Source organism: Cebus imitator, unplaced genomic scaffold (genome assembly GCF_001604975.1).
Source record: "Cebus imitator isolate Cc_AM_T3 unplaced genomic scaffold, Cebus_imitator-1.0 Scaffold53, whole genome shotgun sequence".
NCBI lineage: Eukaryota > Metazoa > Chordata > Mammalia > Primates > Cebidae > Cebus > Cebus imitator.
Genome location: NW_016107368.1, coordinates 3688422 through 3714656, shown reverse-complemented (window position 1 = coordinate 3714656; position 26235 = coordinate 3688422). Strand labels below are relative to the sequence as shown.

The 26235-nt window shown below is 54.9% G+C and overlaps 2 protein-coding genes across 16 annotated transcripts in view; one reads left to right on the top strand and one right to left on the bottom strand.

The window, feature by feature from the left end:
* The first annotated feature begins 1341 nt into the window (after window positions 1-1341).
* CAPS (calcyphosine) lies at window positions 1342-3442 on the top strand. The gene is made up of 5 exons (XM_017528356.2): window positions 1342-1881; window positions 1957-2063; window positions 2136-2313; window positions 2507-2713; window positions 2786-3442. Exons 1-5 carry the CDS (start codon window positions 1765-1767, stop codon window positions 2885-2887), a joined length of 711 nt encoding a protein of 236 aa, XP_017383845.1. The 5' UTR covers window positions 1342-1764; the 3' UTR covers window positions 2888-3442.
* A 279-nt stretch (window positions 3443-3721) lies between these two features.
* RANBP3 (RAN binding protein 3) overlaps window positions 3722-26235 on the bottom strand; it is a 60843-nt gene continuing 38329 nt past the window's right edge. For 6 of the 15 annotated variants that reach the window (XM_017528350.2, XM_017528344.2, XM_017528340.2 and 3 more), the window contains 12 exons: window positions 20722-20787; window positions 19734-19826; window positions 18690-18817; window positions 15237-15356; window positions 12752-12855; window positions 11944-12022; window positions 10956-11058; window positions 10302-10426; window positions 8395-8515; window positions 6088-6230; window positions 5396-5582; window positions 3722-5256 (listed from right to left, as the gene is read on the bottom strand). In XM_017528350.2, the coding sequence (XP_017383839.1) occupies window positions 5213-5256; window positions 5396-5582; window positions 6088-6230; window positions 8395-8515; window positions 10302-10426; window positions 10956-11058; window positions 11944-12022; window positions 12752-12855; window positions 15237-15356; window positions 18690-18817; window positions 19734-19826; window positions 20722-20787 (1313 nt within the window). In that variant the 3' untranslated portion in view covers window positions 3722-5212. The remainder of the gene's footprint in view (window positions 5257-5395; window positions 5583-6087; window positions 6231-8394; window positions 8516-10301; window positions 10427-10955; window positions 11059-11943; window positions 12023-12751; window positions 12856-15236; window positions 15357-18689; window positions 18818-19733; window positions 19827-20721; window positions 20788-26235) is intronic. The other 9 variants (XM_017528351.2, XM_017528345.2, XM_037738395.1 and 6 more) reach the window with 3 other exon arrangements.

The following is a 26235-nucleotide window of genomic DNA, read 5'->3' as shown; positions in this document are numbered from 1 at the left end:
AGATGCCAAAACAGCAGTACATAATCGTGGTTATATTAGTTCTGTACATAGAAAAAAACTGCTGCTTGTAACACTCAGACACGAAAGTATTTCTCTATTTAAATAATATTGGATTGCAGTGAGCCATCAGGATTTTGGCAGCCAGATGTCACTGTGGTTTCTCATAAAACTGATGTGACATTAGTGGTGGCCTGAGTCAAGATGCTGGGTGGCCTGTAACCTATAGATTGGTTTCAGACTCCAAAGGCAACCACTTTTTCTTTTTTTTTTTTTTTTTTTTTCTAAGACAGAGTCTCGCTTTGCCATCCAGGCTGGAGTACAGTGGTGTGATCTTGGCTCACTGCAACCTCTACCTCCAGGGTTCAAGTGCTTCTCCTGCCTCAGCCTCCCCAGTAGCTGGGATTACAGGCACGCATCGTCATGCCCAGCTATTTTTTTTATTTTTAGTACAGGTAGGGTTTCACCATGTTGGCCAAGCTATTCTCAAACTCCTGACCTCGGGTGATCTGCCCACCTCGGCCTCCCAAAGTGCTGGGATGGCAGGCGTGGGCCACTATGCCCGGTCTCTTTTTTAGTTTATTATTTTTTTTAGAGGCAAAGTCTCGCTCTGTAACCCAGGCTGGAGTGCAGTGGTGCGATCATAGCTCGCTGCAGCCTCCAACTGCCGGCTCAAGTGATCCTCCTGCCTCAGCCTCCCAAGTATGTGGGACTACAGGAACTCACCACCATGCCAAATTTTTGTAGTTTTTGTAGAGATGGGGGTCTCACTATGTTGCACAGGCTGGTCTCAAACTCCTGGGCTCCAGTGATCTTCCCGCCCTGGCCTCCCAAAGTGTTGGGATTACAGGCATGAGCCACCGCGCTCAGCCAAGGCAACTTCTGATAATACAGTTGTGTTGTGGCGAGGTAAGGCCAGGCCTGGAGAAGCCTCCAATGATCCGGGGGTCTGGACCCATAGTGGGTCCCCAGACAGGGCCCACCTTGCAAGTCCTGGGGAACCCACCCATGTTAGTGGGCAGGTGTATCCGATGTCTCCGTTGAAGGCTTTCAGTGAGGTGGCCTCGTCCCTTGAGGTTTATGTCCGGGATCAGGGCTGTTCCTCCACTTGGGGCCACAACCTCTGGCTCCCCGCCTTGTCAGGAGCAAGCCTACCAAGTCACGTTTCAGGCCTGAAAACCAACAACAAAAAATTAGTCAAAGTCCCGGGCCACCAGTGACAAGCTACTTGGCAGTGTGCTCTGAGTGTTCCTCAGGCTCAGCTCAGTCCCTGTGGATTGCAGGACCTGGCCTGGGTGGGAGGTCTTGGGGCCCTAGGACCTGGGCCACCTGGGGTTTTTCTGTTGTATAATAGAAACAGGGTCTCTGTATGTTCCCCAGGCTGGTCCAAAATCCTGGGCTCAGGTGATCCTCCCCCTAGTCCACCCAAAGTGCTGAGATTTCAGGCATAGGCCTCTGTGGCTGGTTGGAACCTGGGGCCCTTTTGAACTTTGATTCCTCCGCAATTTTGTCAGCCCTGGCTCAGGCTGAGAAGCCCAGAGAGGGAAAGGGACCTGCCCAGAGTCACACAGGAATTGGGCCTCAAGCCTCCCCAGCCACTGACTTGTTTCCACCCAGGGCATTTCAGTCCCTGCAGGCCAGAGGCCTGCCCCTCCTCCTCAGGGCCAGCAAGGGATGCAGTGCCACAGGGATCTGGCTGTGTCCCAAGCCCTGTGGGGCTGGCAGTGAGTAAGCACTCAGGCTGCCCCGCCCCAGCACAGCGCATTCATGCAGCTGGGCCCCGCCTGGTCTCCAGAGGCACCTTCCACTAGCAACAGTTTCCCCGGGCACAACACAGCTAACACAAGGCCTGGCAGGCAGGACTCTGGGACTGAAGCAGGCCTGGTGAGCGTCTGAACAAGGGGCAGTCGGCCAGGGTGGGCTTGCGGGAGTCCCCACCTTGACCTCTTTCCCTTCCAGCTGCCCAGAGAGCCCAGACCCAGCATGGACACTGTGGACGCCACCATGGAGAAACTCCGGGCACAGTGCCTGTCCCGCGGAGCCTCGGGCATCCAGGGCCTGGCCAGGTGAGCTGCACCCTCACCTTCCTGACCCCCGTCTCTGAGACCACTATTCCAACGGTGTCCCCTCCCCACCAGGTTTTTCCGCCGACTGGACCGGGATGGGAGCAGATCCCTGGACGCTGATGAGTTCCGGCAGGGCCTGGCCAAACTGGGGCTGGTGCTGGACCAGTCGGAGGCAGAGGGCGTGTGCAGGAGGTGGGACCGTGACGGCAGCGGGACACTGGATCTGGAGGAGTTCCTTCGGGCTCTGCGGGTAAGGCCCCACCTCGAAGCCAAGGCGTGTGCCCTGGGCGTGGGGTGACAGAGGATGCTGAGATGTGGAGACAGGGGACTCCTCCCTAAGAGCTGCTAAGAGGCACCTGCCAGGACATTCCCAGTGCTCTGCACAGGGTCTTGGGGCTTTGGGTCCGCCACACACCACCCCCAGTCACCACCTCCTGTCCCAGCCCCCCATGTCCCAGGCCCGGGAGGCAGTCATCACAGCTGCGTTTGCCAAGCTGGACCGCAGTGGGGACGGTGTGGTGACGGTGGACGACCTCCGAGGGGTGTACAGTGGCCGCGCCCACCCAAAGGTGCGCAGTGGGGAGTGGACCGAGGACGAGGTGCTGCGCCGCTTCCTGGACAACTTCGACTCCTCCGAGAAGGACGGGCAGGTGGGTAGCTGCACGGGGGGTTCCCTTCAGAGGCAGCCCCGGCTGTGCCCCCTCACAGCCCTCTGTTCCCAGGTCACGCTGGCGGAATTCCAGGACTACTACAGCGGCGTGAGCGCCTCCGTGAACACGGATGAGGAGTTTGTGGCTATGATGACCAGTGCCTGGCAGCTGTGAGCCGCTCAAGCTCAGCCCTGCTGGCCTGGCCTGTCACTCCCCACCCCTACCCAAGACTCCCCCTTTCCTGGGCCCCTACTCTCCTGGTTAGTCACACCACAGGGCGGGGAGGGGCAGGTGGGGGGATGGAGGCCGCAGGACCGGCTAGACCAGGTCCCTGCTGGGTCGCCAGGCGGAGGTAGGACAGAGGTCTTAACAGGGGTCACTGGCACAGGGCCCCAGGGAGAAACACTCTCCCCACCCACGCCATGCTGACACGAGGCCTTGGAGCCCCTGTCGATGCCCCTGCCGAGGCCCCCCGATTCCCCCCACCCAGCCTGCTGCTCCTCACCCCTCCCTTGGAGGTCCCCCAGGAAGCCAGGTGACTCGGGTGGAAGGCTGTGTGATGAGGCCGTGCTGGAAGGCAGTTTGGACCTGCCCAGGTGTGGAGCGAGGGGCAAGGGGCATCCTAACCTCAGAAACCAAAACAAAGCCTTAGGAAAAAAAAATCTGTAAATCATCAGCACCAAATCAGAAGATGGCAAATGGGGAATAAAGACAGTAGTTAAGACCATACCAGTGAGCCCAGTGTCTACCTGGAGCAGCCTGAGGCTGGGAGCCCTGGGCGGGGGACAGAAGTCTGGCCGCTCCCCACAGGGGCGGGGCCCGGCAGCAGGGGTGGGGGGCCAAGTGTGGGTGCCGGTGGAAGGCCAGGGCTGTTGCTGGACCCCGGCGCTGGCGAAACTCGGGGTGGGAGCATGAGGCACCAGGCCACTGGAGGCTCTCACCAAGGGAGGTGGAGGCTGTTCCTGGTCAGGGGCTTCCAGAGGCCCCTGGGGGATGCAGAGGCCAGCGTTTTAGGTAAAAGTTTAATGTAGTTCCCAAATACATTTCATATGACAATCTTACAGAAATGTTCCAAAACACATGGGCGTTATCTGGTTGTACTCGTCACTAGCTGGCTAAGGCTTAAAGCAGAGACGTGTGACTGGGTCTCTCGGGAGGGCCTCTGGTTCTTCCCTGGTTCAGGCCTGCTGGGGGCTGTGGGCCAGGGCTCTGGCGACCTAGAGGAGTGGGCGGCACAGCTGCAGAAGGCGGCCTTCTCTTAACCCTCTGATGGTGGGGCTGGGAGATTTCCTCTGAGGTCCTGAAGAGGCCCTGTGCCCAGAGGACCTCCTCCTCGGCCTCCCCAGGTAGGTGGTGCCAGCTGGCTCTTGGCCACGCTCCAGGGTCAGGTGGGCACAGGCGTCCACTCCAGTGTGCTGCGTGCTTGTGAGACCGCCTGTTCTGGGACCAGCCCCCAAGCTCCTCCACCAAGACCTGGCGAGGGGCCCCCTCTGGCTCTCACAGAGGCCCCTGGCCCTGGACAGTCCTGGGGGCAGTGATGCCTGTGGCTGGAGAGGGATGGCCAACAGCGGGAAGCAGTTTGTGCCTGGTGCCTGATGACACTGAACCACGTAACAGACAGGGATTGGGGGCGGGCAGGGGACCCTGGGAACCCTCCCAGGTCCAGTGACCTTTTCCCAAATAGGCACTCTTCAGGCCTAGGCCAGACAGGGCCCCAACTCCTCAGTACCCCCTGACTCAGCCTGGAGGAACCTGGGTGGGAAACAAGTGGGGTCCCTGCCCCCTACCTCAGAGGCCAGAACCACAGGAGGGACAGACGCCTCGACAGAGCTGTGCCTGCTCAACGCTCGAGAGCATCTTAACCTAAGAAACCAAAACAAAGCCTTTGAAAATAAAAAAAGATGTAAAATATACACCCCCCCAATCAGAAAGGGAGAAACGGGAAATGAAGATAGTAGTTAACAGCACATCCAACGGGCCCAGTGTCTACACTCGTGTGAGCAGCTCCCCAGGCTGGGCGGGGGTCCCAGGCCTGTAGTCGGAGACCCCCGGGCGGGGGCAGAAGGCCAAGGGCCAGCTGCTCCCCACAAGAGCGGGGCGCCGCAGCAGGGAGGGAAGGGTGTGGGCGGCGGCAAAGCCAGGGGCTCTGGCTGGACCCAGAGGCTGGCGACACGCAGGGTGAAGGAACGAGGTCTCCAGTCCCAGTGAGAAGCTGTGACAAGTCTTAATGTGCCATTTCAATTCAAAGGAAGGGAGGGAGGAAATGTTCTTGTTTGTTTCACTCATCAATATGATGAGGTCTCATGTCCCAAACCACATTCAGGCAGTTTCCGAGTCTGCTTTTGAACAGGACGCGCGGGTCCAGACTGTGGCCGGCCCAGCGGGGTGTGTGTTTCCCAGCCCCGCACCTGGACGCTGCCTGTGGGGTGGGGGCGGGCGGGCGGGCGGGCGGACAGACGGACAAAGCAGCAGCCTGGTGTGCAGCCGGGCTCCCAGCCGCTATGTGCTCCCAGTTGTCTGCCCGTCCCCTTCGTCACCAGCACCTGCAGGGAAGCAGCAGCCCCGAGTCAGGATGGAGCCCGCACTTCGCAGGTCTTGCCAGCCCCACCAGGAGCTCGGCACTGGGTCAAGGATGGCTGACAGCCCCTTCTATCCCCTCAGGGCAGGGACCGCCCGGCTCACCGGCTGCGGTGGCCCCTGAAGGAGCCAGGACATCGTCATCGTCGCTGTCGTCCTCCTCGTTGGATGGGGCTGCTCCAGGCTCCGGGGCGGGCATCTTGGCCTCCTGCTCCTGCTCCACGCGGCTGCGCAGGGCCAGGATGCGGTGGTGCAGGGCTGCATACAGCTGACCTGTGTCCTTGGAGCTGGCCTGGAAAGGCAGGGGTCTATGAGACCCCTCAGACTCCAGTCCTACCCTCTCCTGCCTTCTACAGAACGCAAGTGCCAAGCCCCAAGGCTCAGAGGTGACACCACCACAAGGCCTTGTGGGGAGGCCACTGGCTCTGGGCCTGCCAGCCTCTCCCTGAAAAGACGCCACCACCCCCAGGTGGCTGGGAGGGCCCCAGAGGTCAGGGTTGGACTGGACTGTGATACCACAACATAGGACAGATGTGACTGCCCCACAGGGCTGTTAACCCTGAATGAGTCACAGCCCCTCAGCCAATCCCCAGCAGCTTCTCTGGGTCAGGAAGAAGACAGGACCACGACCTCTATTTCTGGAGGCTGGGACTGGCGGATACCATTGTGCTCCTTGTGTCCCAGACAGCAACTATGGCCTGTCCCCATCCCTACCGTCCTGCCTAATTTGTGTGCCCAAGAGTCCCCGCATGGCTGGTGGGAGGCGGGGTTCTGGATGCACCGTGTGGCCGGCTCACCGAGATCAGGAAGACCTTCACGCCCTGGTCCTCGGTGTCCATGGCTGTGATGCGGATGCTCTTCTCGCTGGCCTTGTCGATCTGCATCTGGGCCCACAGCTTGGTGTTGAGGATCAGTCGCAGGCTCCCCTGGGTCCGCATCACTGCAACCAACAAGGCCACTCAGCCTTGGCCCCCGGCCCAGCCACCTCCCAAACAACCAGCTCCTAGAGCCAGTGCAATCCAGAAGGAAAGCGACATCACCAGGCAAAAGCCCATGATCCTCCCAGGACCGGCCCACAGAGCAGGACCCTCCCTGAGGCCAGCCCTGGCACACTGCTCCCGGGTTGGGGCTCCTCCTCCTCAAACCTGGACCACTGAAGGCCGCAGCTGTGGGTGGCCATACGGGCTGGTGCTGCCAATCAGGGGCCACAGGCCACACGCAGCTTGTGAGGCTGTATTTGACCTATACAGGCAGGCACAGGATGGCAGTACCCTGGGGGGAGTGCTTAGACAGGAGCACGGGGTGGGCTGTGGGAGGCAGGGGCTGCCACTCGAGGTGTGTGTGCTTCCTGCGTGTATGTGACATCAGCCTCCGTGGAGTCCGTGCCCTCCCGAATGGCCTCCCTCGAGTGGACCAGCTCTACCCTCTGATTTCCTCAGGAGAGGCAGAGTAGGACTGCAGCTTAGTGTTTCCACGGAGAGGGCACAGGAAGACCCAGGAGAGCAGATTACAGAGAGCAATGGCACGGCCTTGCCTCTCTAGAGGATGTGACACCACCCTGGCCTGGGCCCATCCTGTGGACTCAGCTAAGCCCCAACCTTCCTGCCGGCCACCTCTCCCCACTGGACCAGGCCTGGAGAGGGTCAGAAACTTGTCCCCCTGCCCTGGCCCAGCGAACTGATCTCCCTGAGCCCAGGTGCCCACCCCAGAGGCCTAGCGGGAGAAAGATGCGGGTGGTTTTGCTTTCTCTGAGGCTGGGGAGGGCACTGCTGCCACGGGGCTACAGGCTAATGACCCCGGCAGAGGGGATGACCTAGGGATTCAGGGCTCCATGCCCCCTCCTTTCACCTACATTTGAACATTTCCATGAGAAAAAAGGAAAAACAGGACGTCCATGGGGAACAAAAGGGCCCGCAAGGACACCCCTGTCTGTACTGACCAGGGCAGTGTTTCTGAGTCAAGGTGCGTGAACACCACCCTTGAAGAGGGCCACCTGAGCGTCTGCTGGCCCTGAAACCCACATTTATGATAAAAGGATGGTTCTGGTGCAGTGGCTCACACCTGTAATTCCAGGGCTTTGGGAGGCTAGGGTGGGAGGACTGTTTGAGGTCAGGAGCTCAAAACCAGCCTGGGCAACAAAGGGAGACCCCAAGAGAAAAATTTTAAAAATTAGCCAGATGTGGTGTACATCTGTAGTCCCAGCTACTCAGGAGGCTGAGGTGGGAGGATCACCTGAGCCCAGGAATTTGAGGCTACGATCACGCCACTGCACTCCAGCCTGGGTGATGGAGTGAAACTACCTTTAGAAGAAAAAAAAGACATGCCAACATTTCAAATGTGCACACATACAGGCTGATTTCCCTAAGTGGGTGTGTATGCAGGTACTCCAAGCTAAATGTCCACCAATAAGGAAAAGCCTATTGACTGTCAATGGAATATTAAAATAGAACTTTTTCATAAAACAATATTATTTTATTTTAATTTTTGAGATGGAGTTTCGATCTGTTGCCCAGGCTGGAGTGCAGTGGCATGATCTCAGCTCACTGCAACCTCCGCCTCCCAGGTTCAAGCAATTCTCCTGCCTCAGCCTCCTGTGTAGCTGGGATTACAGACGTGTGTCACCATGCCCAGCTAATTTTTGTATTTTTAGTAGAGACGGGGGTTCCACAATGTCAGCCAGGCTGGTATTGAACTCCTCACGTCAGGTGATCCACCTGCCTCGGCCTCCAAAAGTGCTGGGATTACAGGCGTGGGCCGCTGCAATGGCCGCAAATATTAGACTTGATGTTTGACTTCTTTTTCCTTTCTATCATAAACCTGCCACTTTTACTGTCAGAAAATCAGTCTAAAAACTTCCATAGACTTTTGTCTTTTGACGCTAATAGGGTCATGGACGAGCTGGCAGCTAAAGTCAGTGTGTGAGGTGTTGTTGAGGGCTGTGTGCGGGGAAGAGGTTTGGGGGGCAGCTCTCATGGGGGAACTGACTGCCCCTTGACACTCACAAGGGCAGGGTCAGGACCTCCCTCTTTATTCCCTTTGGAACTGCATAGTCCCCAACCCTTCCCATGGGGACCCGGCCACAGCCCCTGCCCTCTGCAGCTCACCTAGTCGGGACTGTAGCGTGCCGTCGTCAGTGGACGCCATGTCATTGAGTCTGAGCAGCCCCCGGCCTCTCTCCACCCAGGACTGTGAGGCCTTGTCGAAGACAAACAGCTTGCACTGCATCTGGAACACAGCGGCCGCCGGTGAGCAGGGACACAGCTGGTGTCCTGCTGCGGCCGCATCCCGAGTTGCCCTTTAGCCTGCGTGGACTGCCCGGGCCAGCCGATGGCCTGGGGACCACCTTAGTCAGTTTTTTGTCCTGCCCTCAAGCTAGAACAGGCTTTATGGTGTAAAAGGGTATCTGAAATTACCAAGTGAGAAGCCTCTCTACACACTCTAGGACGGCTGCACCCACGTGGGGAAGCCGGAACCCTCACACACTGCCGGTGGGGAGCGCATGGCCCACAGCTGTGGAAGAGAGTCTGGCGGCTCCTCAAAACGCTCAACAAGGAATTACCATATGCCCGAGCAATTCCATTCCTCGGTATCTACCCAAGAGACATGAACGTTTGCTCATGTTCACACATTGCACATGGATCCGCACAGTAGCCTCATTCACAAAAGCCAAAGATGAGAAGCCAGCCAAGTCACAACGAGGGAGGAACTGGCACACATGGCCTGTCCCCACAGAGCCTGTCACTCAGTCCTCAGAAAGAATGAGGCTCCGACCCCGGCCGCAGCGTGGATAAAGCTCTGGCTCAGCGAGAAGCCAGACACAAAAGGCAGCATAGTGTGTTGACGCCATTCATAAGAAATGTCCAGGAGGCTGAGGGAGGAGGAGGAGTGACCGCGAGGGGGACAGTGCTTTCTGGGGGAATGGGACAGTGTTCTTTTTGCGGACAAAAATGTTCTACATTAGATTGTGGTGAAAGTTGTCCAAATCCATGAATATACTAGAAACCACGGAAATGCATGCTTTAAATGGGTAGATTATACAGCATGTGTATTATATTTCAATACAGTGGTTTTGTATATATAAACAAAAAAAACACGGGGCAGATATCCCTGGATGGCTTTCCACATATCCCCCTAAGGCAATCTCTTCCAACATGAACAGATTAAAACATGATAAGTGGGAAAAAAGAACAGCGCTCTTAAAACCCCACAATACGCCACCTGGTTTACAGACACAGACACTTGCTTATGTGTCAAAGGAGAGGAAGCAGATGGATGCTGCCCACCAAAGCCACCCAACCTGGGTGGTGTAGCCTCGGGAGGATGGGAAGGAGGGACGCCGACAGGGGTCAGTGGGATGGAAGCTCGGGCTGCACCTGATTTTTTCTCTACGAAGACACCACAGGATGCTAGGTGACAAATAATTACAGTTGCCAGGCCTGGGTGAAAAAAGATGTTTGTTGTGACAGTCTCTGTCATTCCCTGAAGCATCAAGACTGTCTCTGCCCAGGTGCAGTGGCTAATGCTGTAATCCCAGCACTTTGGGAGGCCAAGGCAGGAGGATCACATGAGGTCAGGAGTTTGAGACCAACCTGGCCAACATGGTGAAACCGTCTCTACTAAAAATTAAAAAATCAGCCTGGCGTGGTGGTACACACATGTAATCCCAGCTATTCAGAAGGCTGAGGCATGGGAATCCCTTGACCCCGGGAAGCAAAGGTTGTGGTGAGCTGAGATCACGCCATTGCACTCCAGCCTGGGCAACAGAGTAAGACCCTGTCTCAAAAAAAATTTAAAAAACCAAAACACAGAATGTCTCAAATAGATCCTCCTCCTCTGAAACCAAAGCCATGCAAGAAGCGTCCTAAGCCTAGGCTCTCCACAGAGCGTGGGGCCAGTGGCCCCTGTCACCTCAGGGGGAGCTGTGTGCTCGAAGGATATTGGCCCAACCCTTGGGGTTGGACCCCCAGGTGCATGAGGACCCAGGGCCACCAAGGAGGGGCCAGCCCCTCACCTGTAACACGTTGCTCTCCGCCTCCTCCCCGGTGATGACTTCCACTTTTTCCAACAGACACTTCCGCGCCGTTGCCTTGGTGTAGGCGGCTGCCGACTCGGCCAGGGACTCTGAAAAATTATTGGCTAAACGAGACTGACTGATTATTTGGCGAGGGGAGAGCGTAAGCTCACAGGAGATGAGAGGGCTGGTTCTGGTCTCAAGGACATCAGCTGCCCCTGGCAGGCCTGACCCAGCCACCCGAGTGGACCCTAGACACAGCCAGGGAATAGGGCCTTAGAAGCTTCCGGGAGACCGTCTGGGGGCCACCAAGTGTGGCCCCAGACTCCTGTGTTCCCGCTGAGCAGAGGACAGGGGGACAGTGAGGGACTCCTCCATGCCAGCTGCCTCCGGCTCCCTCCCCTCCCCACGGCTGCAAGGCGACAACATGGGCCCTCGAGTTCTTGATCACAAACCCCTCTCTCTGCTCACTGCAAGGCAGGGCCCGGGAGGTCATGCCCCCGCTTAGCAGCTGGTTCGCGTGTGGTTGTTGCCGCTGCAGGAGTTGGGCCCCTTATCCCTCCTGGCTGGGGGTGTGGATGGACCCAGTGTCCCCTCATCATCCCCCATGATGACCCACCATAAGCCCCATGCAGCGGTGGCATGGTAACATACCCTTCTCGGGGGTGGCCTCTTGGGACGAGGACTCGGACCCCGACTCGGCAGCTGCATTTTCCCTGTTGGCATCTGAACTGACCTCATTTAATTTTGGAAAGCTCTGCAAGGACACAAAGGCGTGTGAGGAAGAGGCGCTGTGTGGTCCGTCAGGGGCAGCTCTGAGCACCTCTCTGCCTGGTCCCGACATCATGCTGCCCCCAGCACTCCTGCCCGCTCCCGGTGACAGCCTGAACTGCCTAGGAGCTCTGTATGTGGCCCCTCAGGTGTCAACAAGAGGTGAGTGCCACCAGCTGACAGTCCCCTCAGGCCACACTGGTCACTCGGTCTGGGTGAGGCAAGACTTTCACGTATTTCATGAAATAGAAAAAGGGCAGCGTGGCCATGAAGGAAGCGCAGACCCGAGACCGAGCTGGAGCGACCAGGCAGCTCAGGGCAGGCCGGCACACAGTCACAGAGGAGCTGGGTGCAACTGAGAAGAAAAATGAACACACGTAAACAGGTAAGCAAGCCATTCTAGAACCCTCTCCCAGGCTGGCTGGGCTCTTGGGAACGGAAACGGGCCTTTCGTGTACCCAAGGCCTTGGCTGAGGTTATGTTCTCAGGAGCAGGGAGGCCAGCAGCCCTGTCCACTGGCACAGCTGGCCCCGTCCCACAGGACTTTTGTCAGCTCGCCTGGTGGAGAGGAAGCGTGGACCCCAACTGCCAGCAGGGCCCTGCAGCCTCCATGGAAGCCCATCTTGGGAAGAAGCTAGCCCAGGTCAGCAGGGAGGAGCCAAGAGGAGCGAATGCTGGCTCCTGGGCAGCCAATGGCCCTGGCCAGTCTTCACATCGAATCTGAGTGGGGTCTTCTCTCTCTCACTTGCTACTGAGGGCATTCTTATCTCACACAGGACAATGAGGTAGCCCCACTCTTCATGTCCCCTCAACCTGGGGCTGGTGCCGAGAACCTCTGGTCCCCAAGAACAGTCCCAACACAGCCACTCACCAAAACTCGCTCACTCATATTCTGGCCAAATACGAATTTGTTGCTGGAGGCGTCGGCATTATTGGTTGAGTTCTCTAAACTGAAAAGAAGACGTGCAGTAAGTGGGGGGCTGTCATGTGGGAATGTGGCCAGGCAAATGTGTGGGCACCCATGGAGCACACATGTGCACACACTGGCGCAGAGGGCACAGCGGAGGGGCGTCGCCCACTGCAGACGGGCTGGCATGTCAGACGAAGAAAGCCACATGCCTCCCCGTGCCACTGGAAACATGAACCCTTAGCTCACCCTGATGGAGGGGCCCCGCAGCATGAGGGAAGCCACCCCCACCTGCTCTTTCCGTCCATCTCCCAGGCAGGACACACTGTCTTCTGAGACACCTGGAGAGGCAGCCAGGCTGTGGGTAGCATCACCCCCAGCCATGTCAATCAAGGTCATGCTGAAGTCTTTGCCCCAGGTGCCCAAACCCAGGGTAAGGAGGCACCTGAGTTGCCTCTGGCTCTATTCCATTCTGGGCATGAGGTCTGCATGACAGAGGGCACCCCAAGAGCTGGGCTGTATCCTCCATGGGCCCCTGGACAACCCCACAGAACTCTGGTCCTGTTTCAGGCGTCCAGTGAATCCCAGGACAAGGCCCGCCTCTGGCCTAACCACAGTTGTGCCCAGAGTGGCAAATAAGAGAGAGGGGCCCGAGGGCAACTGGGTACCAGGCCTGAGTCAGGTACTGGGCCCACAGACCCCTCTGGGGTGGAGACCCTTGTGGCCGCCTGCGTCCCCACACCAGGCTGGCCATGGGGCCCAAGACACACACCTGGAACTGATATATTGAAGGAAATAGTTTGTCGCGGTTGGCGTGTCTGCGCTGGGGTGTCCAGCATTCTCCATGTCGGCTTCGTCCGCACTCTCATTGATCAGCTGGGAATGAGATGGAATGCTGAGTACTCAGGGAGGGGCGGGGGCCTGGAGCTCCATGGCTCAGCGTCTGCAGTGGCCCTGAGCTGCACGGTGCTGCTCGGAGACATGAACCCTCTCCTGTACCCACCTGTGTGTGCACGCATACATGTGCTGGGGGGCAGGGCTCTAATCAACTCCACCACTTTTTGTTCTAAGAGTTAAGATAGAAGAGACCAGCACGGTGGCTCATGCCTGTAATCTCAGCACTTTGGGAGGCTGAGGTGGGCAAATCACCTGAGGTTGGGAGTTTGAGACCAGCCTGATCAACATGGAAAAACTCCATCTCTACTAAAAATACAAAAATTAGCCAGGCATGGTGGCTCATGCCTGTAATCCCAGCTACTCAGGAGGCTACGAAAGGAGAATCACTTGAACCCGGGAGGCGGAGATCGCAGTGAGCCAAGATTGCACCATTGCACTCCAGCCTGGGCAACAAGAGCGAAACTCCATCTCAAAAAAAAATTTTTAAACAGTTAAGATGGAAGAGAGCTCCCAAAGCTTCAAGGAGTCTTTTCTACCTTGTTATAAAACCACACCTAAGAGGGCCTCTCCGTCAATGCTTCTGCACCAAGAACACAGAGCATTTCAGAGCTGGGATTTGGGGGTTTACTATGAACACAATAGAAGCAGCGTTTCTTGAGGGACTTTTCCCGGTCAGCCGCTTTGCTGAGTCTGTCAAATGCATGGTCTGCTTTAATCCTCCCAAGGCCAAGGAAAGGGATGTTAAGAGACCCTCTTTGACCAACAAGGAAGCAGAGGCTCAGAGGGTTAAGAAACCACGGCTCTGGCCAGGCACAGTGGCTCACGCCTGTAATCCCAGAACTTTGGAAGGCTGAGGCGGGAGGTCAGGAATTCAAGACCAGCCTGGCTAACATGGAGAAAGCCTGTCTCTACTAAAAATGCAAAAAATTAGCTGGGTGTAGTAATGGGTGCCTGTAATCCCAGCTACTCGGGAGGCTGAGCGAGGACAATCACTTGAACCTAGGGGGTGGAAGTTGCAGTGAGCAGAGATCATGCCACTGCATTCCAGCCTGGGCGACACAGCAAGACTCCATTTCCAAAAATAGAATCTATGGCTCACATACATTTGCCCTGGAAGGAGAGGCTGGGATTTGACTGAGACTGAAAAGCCCACACAAGTCTCTGACTTCCGTAAGAAGTGGACCCCACCAATTTCCAAGCAGCTGTTGCTCCAGTCTCCAGGCAGAGACTCCACGGGGCCTGAGCTCCATGGGCCAAGCCCTCTTGCCCTCCCTTCCTCCTTGGAGGGAGAAGCCACTGAGGAACTCTCTTTTGGCTTAAAGCCATGGCAACAGCAACATCAACTTTCCATGCTTCTCGACTTGGGCCTCTGCTGGGCAGTAAGCCACAGAGGGAAAGCAGAAAACATGAGCCGGTGCTTTCTGCATACTAGAGAGGTTTTCATTTATTTCAGGGTCCTCCACGCTGACACTACTGACAAACTGACATTGGGCCCAGATTATTCCTTGTGGTGTGGCTGTCCTGGGCACTGCAAGGGGAGAAGTGGCATCCCTGTCCTCCAGGAGCACCTCCCACTTGTGACAAGCACAAATGTCTCTAGATATAGCCATTGATACCGCCTCTCAGGCTTTGAAAGAAGCTTCTTGCCAGTGGAGCTGCTAGAGAGCCCACAGAACATTCCATGTCTGTGGCTGGGAAAGGTGGTGCTGGCTGGCCATGGTCATCCCGGATCACTGGGATGTGATCGGGGTCCAGGGTCACTGTTCCCGACCATTGTCAGCCTCTCCCCACCCTACAATCTCTGGCCTAGGCCCACATGCCTGGAGGGCAGCCAGGAGGTGGCAGACACTTTGCTTCCTTTCAGGAAGACAGTGTGGTCACCCCATCCTGCCTCACTTAAAAAAAAAACAAAATAAGGTGACGGTTGTTAATGGGGGCAATTCTGCTCCACAGGGAATACTGGCAATGTCTGGGGATATCTGTGGTTGTCAGATGTCAGAAGCATTGGGTGAGTGGAGGCAGCTGACCACATCACCCCACACCAGCAGCTGACCACACCATCCCACATCGGCACATGCACACCAGCCGCTGGCCACGCCACCCCCCATCGGCACACGCACACCAGCCGCTGGCCACGCCACCCCACATCGGCACACGCACACCAGCCGCTGACCACGCCACCCCACATCGGCACACGCACACCAGCAGCTGACTGTGCTGTGAGCCACAGGGTTGCCTCGCTAATACCTTCTTTGTTCCATGCTCCCCTCCCCCGTTAAAAGGCAAATCTACTGACTTTCCTCTGTTTAACCTGGGGAAGGCCTAAAAAAGTCAACACACTTGTTCAACAGCTCACATACCTTAACTCTGTCCCTCAAGTTCTGCCCAAATACAAAGGCTTGTTGTGTGGCGGGGTCTTTTTTCTCACAGGCTTCCTCTTCAGAGGCATTGCTGGACTCATTTTTCTGGGGCTCTTTCTCCTATCAAAAATGAAAACAAAACAGTCATCAAAACCAGTGCCATACTTAGCCCAGACGGAAGCCCAGCAATCCCACACCAGATCACAGACTCCACACGTCTCCTCTGCAGGTGCCTGCAGTCCCAGCTACTCAGGAGGCTGAGACAGGAGGACCGCTTGAGCCTAGGAGTTGCAGGGAGCTGAGATTGTACCACTGTACTCCAGCCCGGGTGACAGAGCAAGAACCTGTCTCCAAACAAACAAAAAGAAACGCCTGTGCCCTGCAGAGCCCTTAGTGCCCGCAGAGGACAGAAAATACCATGGATGCTCATCATTAGCTGGGGAACTAAATAATTTGGGCTATGACGGGAAGTAAAAGTACAGCACAGCTGTTACCGCCAAGAGGTAGGCAGGCCTCTGATATACCCACAACACATGGATCAGAGAAGAGCAGCTTGTGGGACATGGAAGTGTGATTCCATTTCTATTAAAGCAAACCCAGTCCCAAGTGTGTGCGCATGTGTGTTGAGGAATGCCCAGGAAAACAGGCCGGGAGAGAGAATTCAAACTACTAACAGGGGTTGCTGGGGGGCCTCTTAGCTGGATCTCTTAGCTGGATCGTGGCTTTCCACTTGTTACATTCTAGGATTTCCAAATTGTGTAAATATTTTCAACATGCAGGCATGACTTCTGTAACTAAATATCCTAAGACCAAATGCATTTATCTTGAAATAATGGAATATGGAGTTGCTAGTAACTTGTATATTTCTTTCTTGTACCACATGATCAAAAAGGTGTTGTAGAAATTTGAAAAGAAATTTTAAAAGGCTTTTGGCAGATCTCTGCGGTCTCTGGGCATGTGTACAATGGACATGAACGTGAGGCAGGGAGCGTTTTCCTGGGAAGTGCTGTGAAGGGACCTGACAACCGTGAACTTGGAGGCAAGAAAGGCTGCAGGCAGCTTCTGACCAGCTCAGCGTGTCCAGTGGGCAGGGAAGCCCGGAGTTACAATGCGAGGCCCAGAATCAGCGGATCACAGAGCTGAGGGTCCAACTGTGAAGAAAGTGAAGAGTTTAAATGTTTCTCTATGGTGCTCCCTAGAAACTCTGCTGTTGCTGACTCCACGCTGTATCCTTGTGCCTGTGCAAGAGTGAACGTGGCTTTTTAAAATTAAACACACACCGTGTTTGGCGACCTGAGAGTCCTCAGAGGATGGGCTAATCCCCAGCCCCACTGGGGCCGCCTGCAGACCGTGGGGACACGTCCCTGGCTCTTGGCTTTGTGCGCTGTGTGACCCCTGCTCACACTGACTGGTGCTCATCCCAGGTGGGCAAAGCCCACAGAGTCACCTGAGATGGCAGGCAAACAGCAAAATGTTTCCGACCACAGCGTATGTCTGTGTCCTGGAGGGGCCTGCTTAGAGGATTCACTTAAACTGATCATCAAATCCGGAGGCCTGTAACTGGTCTCAGACTCTGTGTGTGTGTAGGGGGGGGTGGGGGTGGGGGTGGGAGAGCCTCTTCCCCATTTTCCCAAAGACAGTACTGGAAGTTCCCCCATGGGTTGCTCCCGACATCCAAGCCCCACTTACAGGAGATGCCTCACTTAGCTCATGGTCCTGATGGGCAGTGTGTGCCATGTCTCTGGGTGGCTTGGAAAAGCCCAGGCTCCTGCTGCAGGGCCACAGAAGGACACACAAGCCGAGCCCTGCGAATCTCAACAGCACTGGGTGTTGTCAGAGGGCATCATGGGTGTGGCCCACGTGGCTCCACCACAGACCCACATGGAGCAGTGGCTTTGGAGCCAGACGCAGGAGCTAGGAATGGCAGCCAGTGGACCATGGGGTTCCAGGATTAACTTCAGCGACTGGGGCTGCCCAGCCTGCTGGAGGGAAGACAGCAAATCATGACTTCTGGGCTCAATGATTAGGAACCAACTGTGTGCACAGCTAAGGAGGGGCTCGGACAGGCAGGAAGAGGGACAGATTGAGGCCTCTCCAGCGAGGGGCAAGCTCTCGGTAGCTGGTGCCACCAGGTCAGCCTGTGTGCTCACTGTTGGGGACGAGCGAGGACACTGGGAGAGGGCAGGACGGGCTGGGTCACTTCTAGGTCCTTCTCCAACTCAGAACTGTACACCTGATCTGCTTGAGAGACCCCAGCGGTCAAAGCTTCCGAGCCATAGGATGTGGTGGAAGTGATCACTACTGTACTTCTAATTCAGCAAACAGGTTTGAAGGAGGGCCTGGGGATGTTTTAAAATTTAATTGTGGACAGCCATTTTCACCCTTTGAGCCAGAACATCTACCGGAGATGGAGGGGGAGGGTAACGCCGCAGGCCATGGACACGGATAGAGTGGAAAATAAACACACAGATCCAATCTGGCTTTTACACAGAAGACACCATGTGGTGTTACCCTAACTCTGACTTCAAATCCATCTCTGCCAACTTCAAAGGAGGCAGTTCATCAATGGCCCTTATTTCACAGTGGGTTTGAAACACACAGCTTTTGGCCCATATAATCCAATCCATATCTTCACTTAAATGGAACTCTTTTTTTTTTGAGGCAGGGTCTGGCTCTGTCGCCTAGGCTGGAGTGCCATGGCGTGACCTTGGCTCATTGTAGCCTCCACCTCCTGGGCTCAAGCAATCCTCCAGCCTCAGCCTCCAGAGTAGCTGGGACTACAGGTATATACTATCAGGCCTGGCTAATTTGTGTATTTTTTGTAGAGACAGGGTCTTGCTATGTTGCCCAGGCTGGTTTTGAACTCCTGGCCTCAAGCAATCCACCTGCCTCGGCTTCCCAAGCTGCTGCGATTGCAGGAGTGAGCCACTGTGCCCGACCTAAATGAACCATTTCTGAGATGACTTCCAAGGCAAATTTATCAACTGGAACCACACATATAGGAGTCTGAGAGGTGGTCTGGGTGTGGACGCAGAGAGGGGAGACGTTCCTCATGTAAAACGTTGCAAGATATCCACCAGCGACAGCCGTTCCTCGGGCCCTAGTGACTCCCCAGAGTGCAGTGGTTCTGGTCCCGCCTCAAGAATCACTCCCTCGAGACATGTGGCGGTCAGCCTGGGGCAACAGGCCCTTCCAGCAGAACTTGCCTGGGGGGCCCTCTTCTTCCGACTGACCCAGCAAAACCACCCTTGGGAATTTAGTTATTTGGTTTGTCAGGTACTGTGATTCACGGACCCCACTGAGCAAATCCAGACAGCCTACAACAGGCCCAGGTGGAAACTGCTGGGAACAGGTGACAGACAGCCCCCGGACACCACAGAGTGCTGGGAAGGTGGTCTTCCTGCTCCCAAGGGGCCCAGAACGCAGTGTTCCCCTGACCCAGGACCCACTGACCTCAAGTGCACGCACCTCATCGGCAGCTTCGGAAGGACTTCTCTGTGCAGGATTGTCAGGGGATGCTGCTGGCACTGCCCCCGTGCAGTCGGCTGGGAGGCTGACCCCATTGGTGCCACTGCTGGGGACTGCGGGAGGGAAGGAGAGTGGGGAATCACAGGTACTTGGCGGCCCTCCCACCCCTACTCATGTAGCTGAGGGGCCGAGCCCCGTCCAGTCCAGAGCCCTCCCACGGTGAAGCCCACAGCACACATGTCCTTTTTAAGGAAGGACCTGGTATCTCTACAAAGAGCCAAAATTCTTGGATTAAAAAACAAGAGAAACAAAGAAGAGAAACCTGCTGGGCACAGTGGCTTATGCCTGTGGTCCCAGGGCTTTGGGAGGCTGACGTGGGAAGACTGCTTGGGACCAGGAGTTTCAGACCAGCCTAGGCAACACAGCAAGTCCCCATTTCTAAAATAAAATAAGATAAAACAAATGAGCTGGGTGTGGTGGTGCACACTTGTCCCAGCTACTTGGGAGGCTGAGAGGTGAGAGGATCACTTGAGGCCAGGAGCTTGAGGCTGCAGTGAGCTATGACTGCACCACTGCACTCTAGCCTGGATGACAAAGCAAGACCCCATCTCTAAAAAAAATTAAAAGAAATTAAGAAAAAAGATGACCTTGCAAGTTTTTAAAGAGAACCCGTGAAGACTGAGGCTGAAGTTCTATCCGCAAACACACAGGGATAATCTCATTCCCAGGAGATGGCCTGCTTTTATGAAGGCAGTGAATGAACAAAGCACATTTCACCCACACAGTTGCACTCAGCCGAGAGCTGTGAGGAAGCTGTGGAACCGCCTCTCACTCCTCCATTGTCAGGGCTCAGGAGGCTTGGGGCTGGAGGCAGCTGGGGGGTGATTTAAAGGATCATCTTCCCTGATCTCTTTGTATTTCTGGTGCATTCAGCAGTCACCTCTGTCGAGACACCACTGTCCCAGGTGCGACTTTAGGAACGCTCTACCCTGCCGTCTGAGCCTGGGTGCCAGGGCTGCCGTTTCTTACCCGTCTGGGACAGCGCCTTTGGCTGTGGGGCTTGTAACACTGCCGGGCGAAGCACGCTCCGCTGCTGTTCCTTGGGCTTCTGGCTTGGCAGACCTGGGAACAGAAAGTAGCCTTCCCAGTGCCCCTGGACCCCTGACTACTCCCAGGCACTTCAGAGACTGATCCCTGGCAACCTATTCCAAACAGGCTAGACTTTGTAGGGAAGCACTTAAAAAAAAAAAAAAAAAAAAAGTTGAGGTTTTGTTCTTTTTTTATAACCTGACAGGCAGATCTGGCCATTGTTATTTTCATATGTGATTAAGTGAAATTCCCAGTAACCGATCATGGCTGTGAATTAATCCAGTTAGCACAGTAACGTGACGGGGGGTGTCGAGGGACACCTGTTCTCTGAGAGCTGGCCTCAACAGTCAAGTGGGGACAGTGAGAGGAGAGCAGTGAATTCACAGGCGGCTCCCCAGAGGCTCAGGACTCGGTGTGGGGTCATGTACAGGCACGTTTTGCACCTGTTTTTCAAAAACAGCCATGCTGAGGAAGTCCCTTTGCCAAACACAGATGGGACAAGGACCACAAGGGAACGTGTCTGCCCTATGCAGCATCCCCGGCAGCCTCACTAACAGTGCACCGTTGGAACGCAGCCGGCCTGCTAGCTGTGAACACCGTGGTATGCGGGGGCCAGAACACTCAGCACGGACAGGCTGAACCAAGTGCGCTACTGCTGGGCATGGAGCCCGTCCAATGCACCCCAAGCCTAGCCTGCTCCCGTGCTGCCAGCGCCCACTCTTTTAAGCACACAGGGCTCACGGTCAGGGGTCCCAACCTCCCTGCTCAGATAGCCTCTCTTTAAAGGAGCTTTCCAGGGCTTATGGGTCAGGTCACAAACGACCTTTCTAGAAAGTAGGCTGAGCCCGCAGTGTCCTAGTGTGGCTGAGCAGAGGTCTGAAGAGCATCAGAAAGCTACCCCCCTGCCTCAGGGAGGTAGGTGACCTACCTGCGCTGGGGGCCTGGCCGTGGATCAGCGTTGGTGGCTTCAAACGGAAGCCACTGCTCCTTTCCTCTAAAAGCAAGATAAAATATCAACAGTAGGCTGTCTGGGTGGGGGCTGGACCTAGGGGGCAAGGGCAGGAGAGGACTATGGTCTTGGTTTCAGTGACCTCGGGCCTGGAGAACCCGGGAAAACATCTCCAATTTACAACAGAAGTCCCGCCTGACCAGCAGGCCTGGAAGGCGCCTGGAGGAGGGGAGAGGAAGGGGTGGAAGGAATGACTGCTCTTAGGGCCAGCTGCTGACCATGGGGGCGGGTGGGGCATCAGCCACCCTCCCAGCTGCAATCTGCTGTGGGCTCAGGAGCTGATCTGCACAGCGACCCTGAACCTGGCCCTGAGATTGTCAGGGAGCCACAGAACTCAGGTGCCCAGCCCCTGCTTCCCTTTGCTAGAAGGCTTGTCCGTCAGAGGATACATCTGTGGCTGGGAAGAACCTCGGCACCACTACAGATGTCTGGGAAGTGTGACAGGTTTTTTGTAATGAAAAGGTCAAAGGTGGCAGATGGTGAGCCTGCCTCCCTTTCCAGATGTGCCTGCAGAGCTTCCCTGTCTCAATGAGGGAGCATTCCTGGCCACCGCGGAAGAGGCCAGCTCCCCCAGGCCAGAGTCTGGCCTGACAAATTCACAAAGCTAGAGGGGAAAGGTGAACACTCAGGGGCTCCCGGGATGGTTGGAGTGCCTGACCTCGCTCAGCCACCGTCCACAAGGACACCCTCATCTGTGTCTTGGCCACTGTGCCCATATGGGGAGTGGGGACAGTGGTCTAAGCAGATCCACAACAGGAAGGATTGTCATAAAAGGCCTGTGACTCAGGTAGGCAAGTCTGTTCCTGGGCAAGGCACAGAGACTGTGGCATTATGGCTCCTGGAGGTGGCCCTGCGTAACTGCTAAGCTCTACCCCTTGTCAGGCCACAGGACACAAGATCAATATACAAAAATCAACTGTGTTTCTAACACTAGCAGTGAACAAGCCAAAAGCAAAATTAAGAAAATAATTCCATTTACAATAGCACCAAAAGGAATAAAATATTTGGGAATACATTTCACAACTGAAAGTATAAAACACTGTTAGCACCAGGTGCAGCGGCTCAGGCCTGTAATCCCAGTGCTCTGGGAGGCTGAGGCAGGGGGACTGCCTGAGCCCAAGAGTTTGAGATCCCCCTGGGCAACAGAGCAAGACCCCAACTCTACAAAATATTAAAAAGTTAGCCAGGTGTGGTGGTGCATGCCTGTAGTCCCAGCTACTTAGGAGGTTGAGGTGGGAAGATCACTTGAGCCAGGGAGTTTGAGGTTGCAGTGAGCTTTGACTGTACCACTGCACTCCAGCCTGGGTGACAGAGCAAGGCCTTGTATCAAACAAAACAAAAACATTGTTGGAAGAAATTAAAGGAAAGACAATGCAAAGACACCCCCAAAGGTCACATGCTATCTGATTCCATTTTTGTGAAATGCCCAGACTAGGCAGAAAGCAGCTGAGCGGTTACCAGGGCTCAGGGAGGGGGCTGGGGCAGGCAGCAACTGGCGGGGATGTGGTTTCTTTTTGGTATGATGGAAATGTTCTAAAATTAATTACGTGATGGTCACACAACTCTGCAGATGTGCTAAAAACCATTCAAATGTATACTAAAATGATGACAAAACCCAAAACGCCCTGTCAACCCAAATTTTCAGACTCAAAATCAAATCAAGATCTAGCAGGCCAAGGAAGGGTCCTCTCTTGCTGTGCCCCAGATGTGCCGCTGTGCCTGGGCAGCAAGAGGACTGCAGCGACCCTTCTTACTATAATGGTTGTATGAGGGAGTTAAGCCCCAGGGCGTCCGGCAGCCTGTGTTAGCAGAGTTGGTGCCTCTCCGGTAATAGACTGGTCATAAAAAACAAATTCAGGAGAGCCAGATCCTGCAGGATGCGGGGGTGAGCTGCCAGATGCTCCTTCTCCGAGGGAAACAATCAATTACATTTCCAAAGCACGGAGCTATGCGGGAGAAGACTGGCAATTTAGATAGGTTTTAAAAGGTCAAATTCACAATTCAGGTAATTTTTAGCAAGCTCTTCAAGCTGGCTCTCGACGCTGATGTTTTGGCCACAGACTTGACTGCCCTTCCAAGCTCTGCTCCACGCAGAGCCCAAGCTAATGCTGAGGGGAGCCTGGGGGCTGGCCCAGACTGCCAGGAGGAAGCTGGAGCCTTGGATAATCCCTGCCACCGACCTGCCACTAGTGCTGGGCCTGGAGCCTGGCCCTCTCCAGAGCTGCAGACAGGCAAGCGTGCTCCAGGGGCAGCCAAACTCTGGAGGGCCCTGTCACAGGCCCTGCTCCATGAAAACAAGGGTGGTCTTTTCTCATTCCTTCCAGAAACTCTCTTCTGCAACACGGGTTGCAACACAAGTTGCTGAATCACAGCCAGAGCCCGACATCTGCCGCATACCCAAAGGGTGTGGGCCTGGAGAGGATGCCGCACCAGTCTCTGAGGGACACGCATCACTCCAGGAGGTTCCCCCTCCTGCCGGCAGCCTTTGCCCTCCTGGGAAGCCGGCAGGTGCCCTCTCTAAGGGTGCTTTCGCCTGCCTCAGAGAGCCCCAACTGATGTCTGCAGGAAGCCTGCTTGCCCCTCAGGGAGCCCTGATTTAACCTGAGAAGGGATCGCAACAAAACCACGTGCATCAGACGTTGAGATGGCGGCCTGGCTGGAGCTGGGGTCCGAGCATGGACAGTGCTGCTGCAGGGTGGGGAGGAAGTCCAGCCATGCGGAGGGCAAGGAGGGATGCCCAATGCATGGAGGACATTCCAGTGAATGCCACTCATCTTCAGCTCTGCCCGCGGAGGGCCGGGAGCAGGGCTACACCTGAGGCAGTGAGACTGCAGCGCACGTCGAACATTCAGACCTCAGTTTCTAAAGACCATGCTCCGTGAAGAAAGCAGCGCCCCCCTGAGAATGCAGATTCCAGGGCTGCAATGACAAAAGAAGCTGGGCCAGAGGCTCTTGTGACAAAGCAAAGGAAATGCTCAAAAGAACAATGGGGACCTGTCTGACAAGGCTTCCACTGGCTGAATCTGGGACAATCTGAACATTAAATCAAAACAGGTAACCACAGATGGTCACCCAATGATGCTGACAGGAGCTTTTCCACCCATGCTGACACAATCAATCAAGAAATAAACGTGGGGAGAAGGGCAAGCTCCTCCTTCCAGTGAACACCACTAATCGACACAGAAGGGACGGTGCTCAGAAAATCCCACAGGTGGTGCACGCCTGTAATCCCAGCTACTTGGGAAGCTGAGGCACGAGAATTGCTTGATAACCCAGGAAGGGGAGGGTGCAGTGAAATGAGATTGTGCCGTTGCACTCCGGCCTGGGCAACAGAGTGAGACTCTGTCTCAAGGGAAAAAAAAAAAAAAAAAAAAGGAAGAGAATCCTATGGGGCAGTCGTCAGCGGGAAATGTCACTCAGAAGACAGGACTGGGCACAAGCACCGGAGGGCAGGAGTGCGATGAGGTACTGGAGGTCCCGGAGTCTCTCTCAGAAACCATCCAGCACAAAGGGGAAAGGAACTGCGCAGTGGCGAAACCTAGCAGCCAGCACCGGATAGAGGACCACAGCTACCCTACTGGTGAGGGGACAAGTGAGCATTATGTGTCGCTTCTGCGATGTGTGCATTCTCATCCAAAACGCCACACCTGGGTCTCACCTCCAAGACACACTGCACAGGCCCCAACAGAGAGACTTCTACCAAACAGCTGACTTGTAATCCTCGAGGTTGTAAAAGTCAAGGGAAGCCTGAGGACCCATTCCCGATGAAAGTGGAGGTATGTAAGGTATGACCAAGGTCCAATTCCTTTTTTCTAATGGACTCATGGGGCTGACTGGAGAAAGCTAAATGGGATCTCCAGATAAAAGGGACAGAAAAACGCTTTGTAATTCTTCTGTAAGTGTTAAAGCTTTTCAAAATTAAAGCTAAAAAACAGAATGCCGGCAGGCGCAAGGATATGAAGTTTGCTTTGCAGAACTGATGTGAGGCTAACATGACTGCCTCCCATGCATAAGGGCACTGGGGCTTTAAACCATGGCCATGTTGGGGCCTGTGAAACAGCTGCCCAGCTCCTGAGGCTGGAGGGGAAGAGTCTGCGGGCAGAGAGACAGGAGGGAGGCCATCGCTCAAAAACCACAGAAGTGATCATGAGATTTGAATAGAGCTAAACAGCACAAATGGGTCCAGACACACGGCTTTAGTAACTCATCATCTAAGCAGAACCTGCCTCATGGCGGTAGGCTCCGCCCCCCCACCCAGACCACCACCGGCTGACGACACCTCAGGAATAACCAAGATCATGCCCTTCCTGAGGACCCTGAAACAGCAAGCCCCTCTGCAGGGTGAGACCAGGCGGTGGCTCAAAACAGTTTGTTAAGAGTCAAAATGACTGTTTGAAACGGGGCCATCAACTCAATGCTGAGAGTTATAAAAGCCCGCCTCTTCCCTTGACACAAACATCACGCCAGCAGCTAACTTATCTCACAAAGCTTTTGAAGTCAGCAATGAATTTATATAAGGTAGGCTGGGTTACAGAATTCAGGTTGTTAAACTCGCTTGTTAAATCTTTTATGAGGAATTTCAGCCACGTGGGAGAAACTTCCAGGAAACCTTGGAGTTGGTTCTCCAGTAAAGGCCAAAAAGGCAGGCTCCATATTCTTCAGGAAGGGGGAGCAGCTTTCCTTAAAGTTTTAAAGCTGTGATTAAACATATTTATCTGGCTAGATCTAAGCAATACTAATTAATGTGAGAATTTAATACACTGAAAAGGGGTCTGGAAAATCAGTAACTTCATCGGTGTTACCTTTGGGATGGCAGGGTGAGTGGGGAAGGGGCAGGGATTCTTTTTACTTGCTGTATTTCTGATTTACGTTAAAAAAAAAAAAATTATGGGCCAGGTGTGGTGGCTCACGCCTGTAATCCCAGCACTTTGGGAGGCAGGGGTAGGCAGATCACCTGAGGTCAGGAGTTCAAGACCAGCCTGGCCAACAAGTGAAACCCCCACCTCTACTAAAAAATACAAAATTACCCTGGTGTTGTGGTGTCCGACTGTAATCCCAGCTACTGGGGAGGCTTAGGCAGGAGAATCCCTTGAACCTAGGAGGCAGAGGTTGCAGTGAACTGAATCACACCATTGCACTCCAGTCTGGGCAAAAAGAGTGAAACTCCATCAAAAAAAAACAAAACAAATAACACCCCCTCCCATCATGAATGCATTACTTGTAAAAATTTTTGAAAAATGAGTAACACATTACCATACAGGTTGTTTTTAAAGGAACTGAGGCTCCATGCATGCAGGCCCTGCTTGCAGAAACAGAAACTTAAGGGGTTCTGAAGCCTCATCTCATGCGAGATCCCCAAACTACGAGCTGAAGAACTGGGGGAAAAATTTAACAGCTGAAAAAGAACTGACTTTAAATGCCCAGTGAAATCTG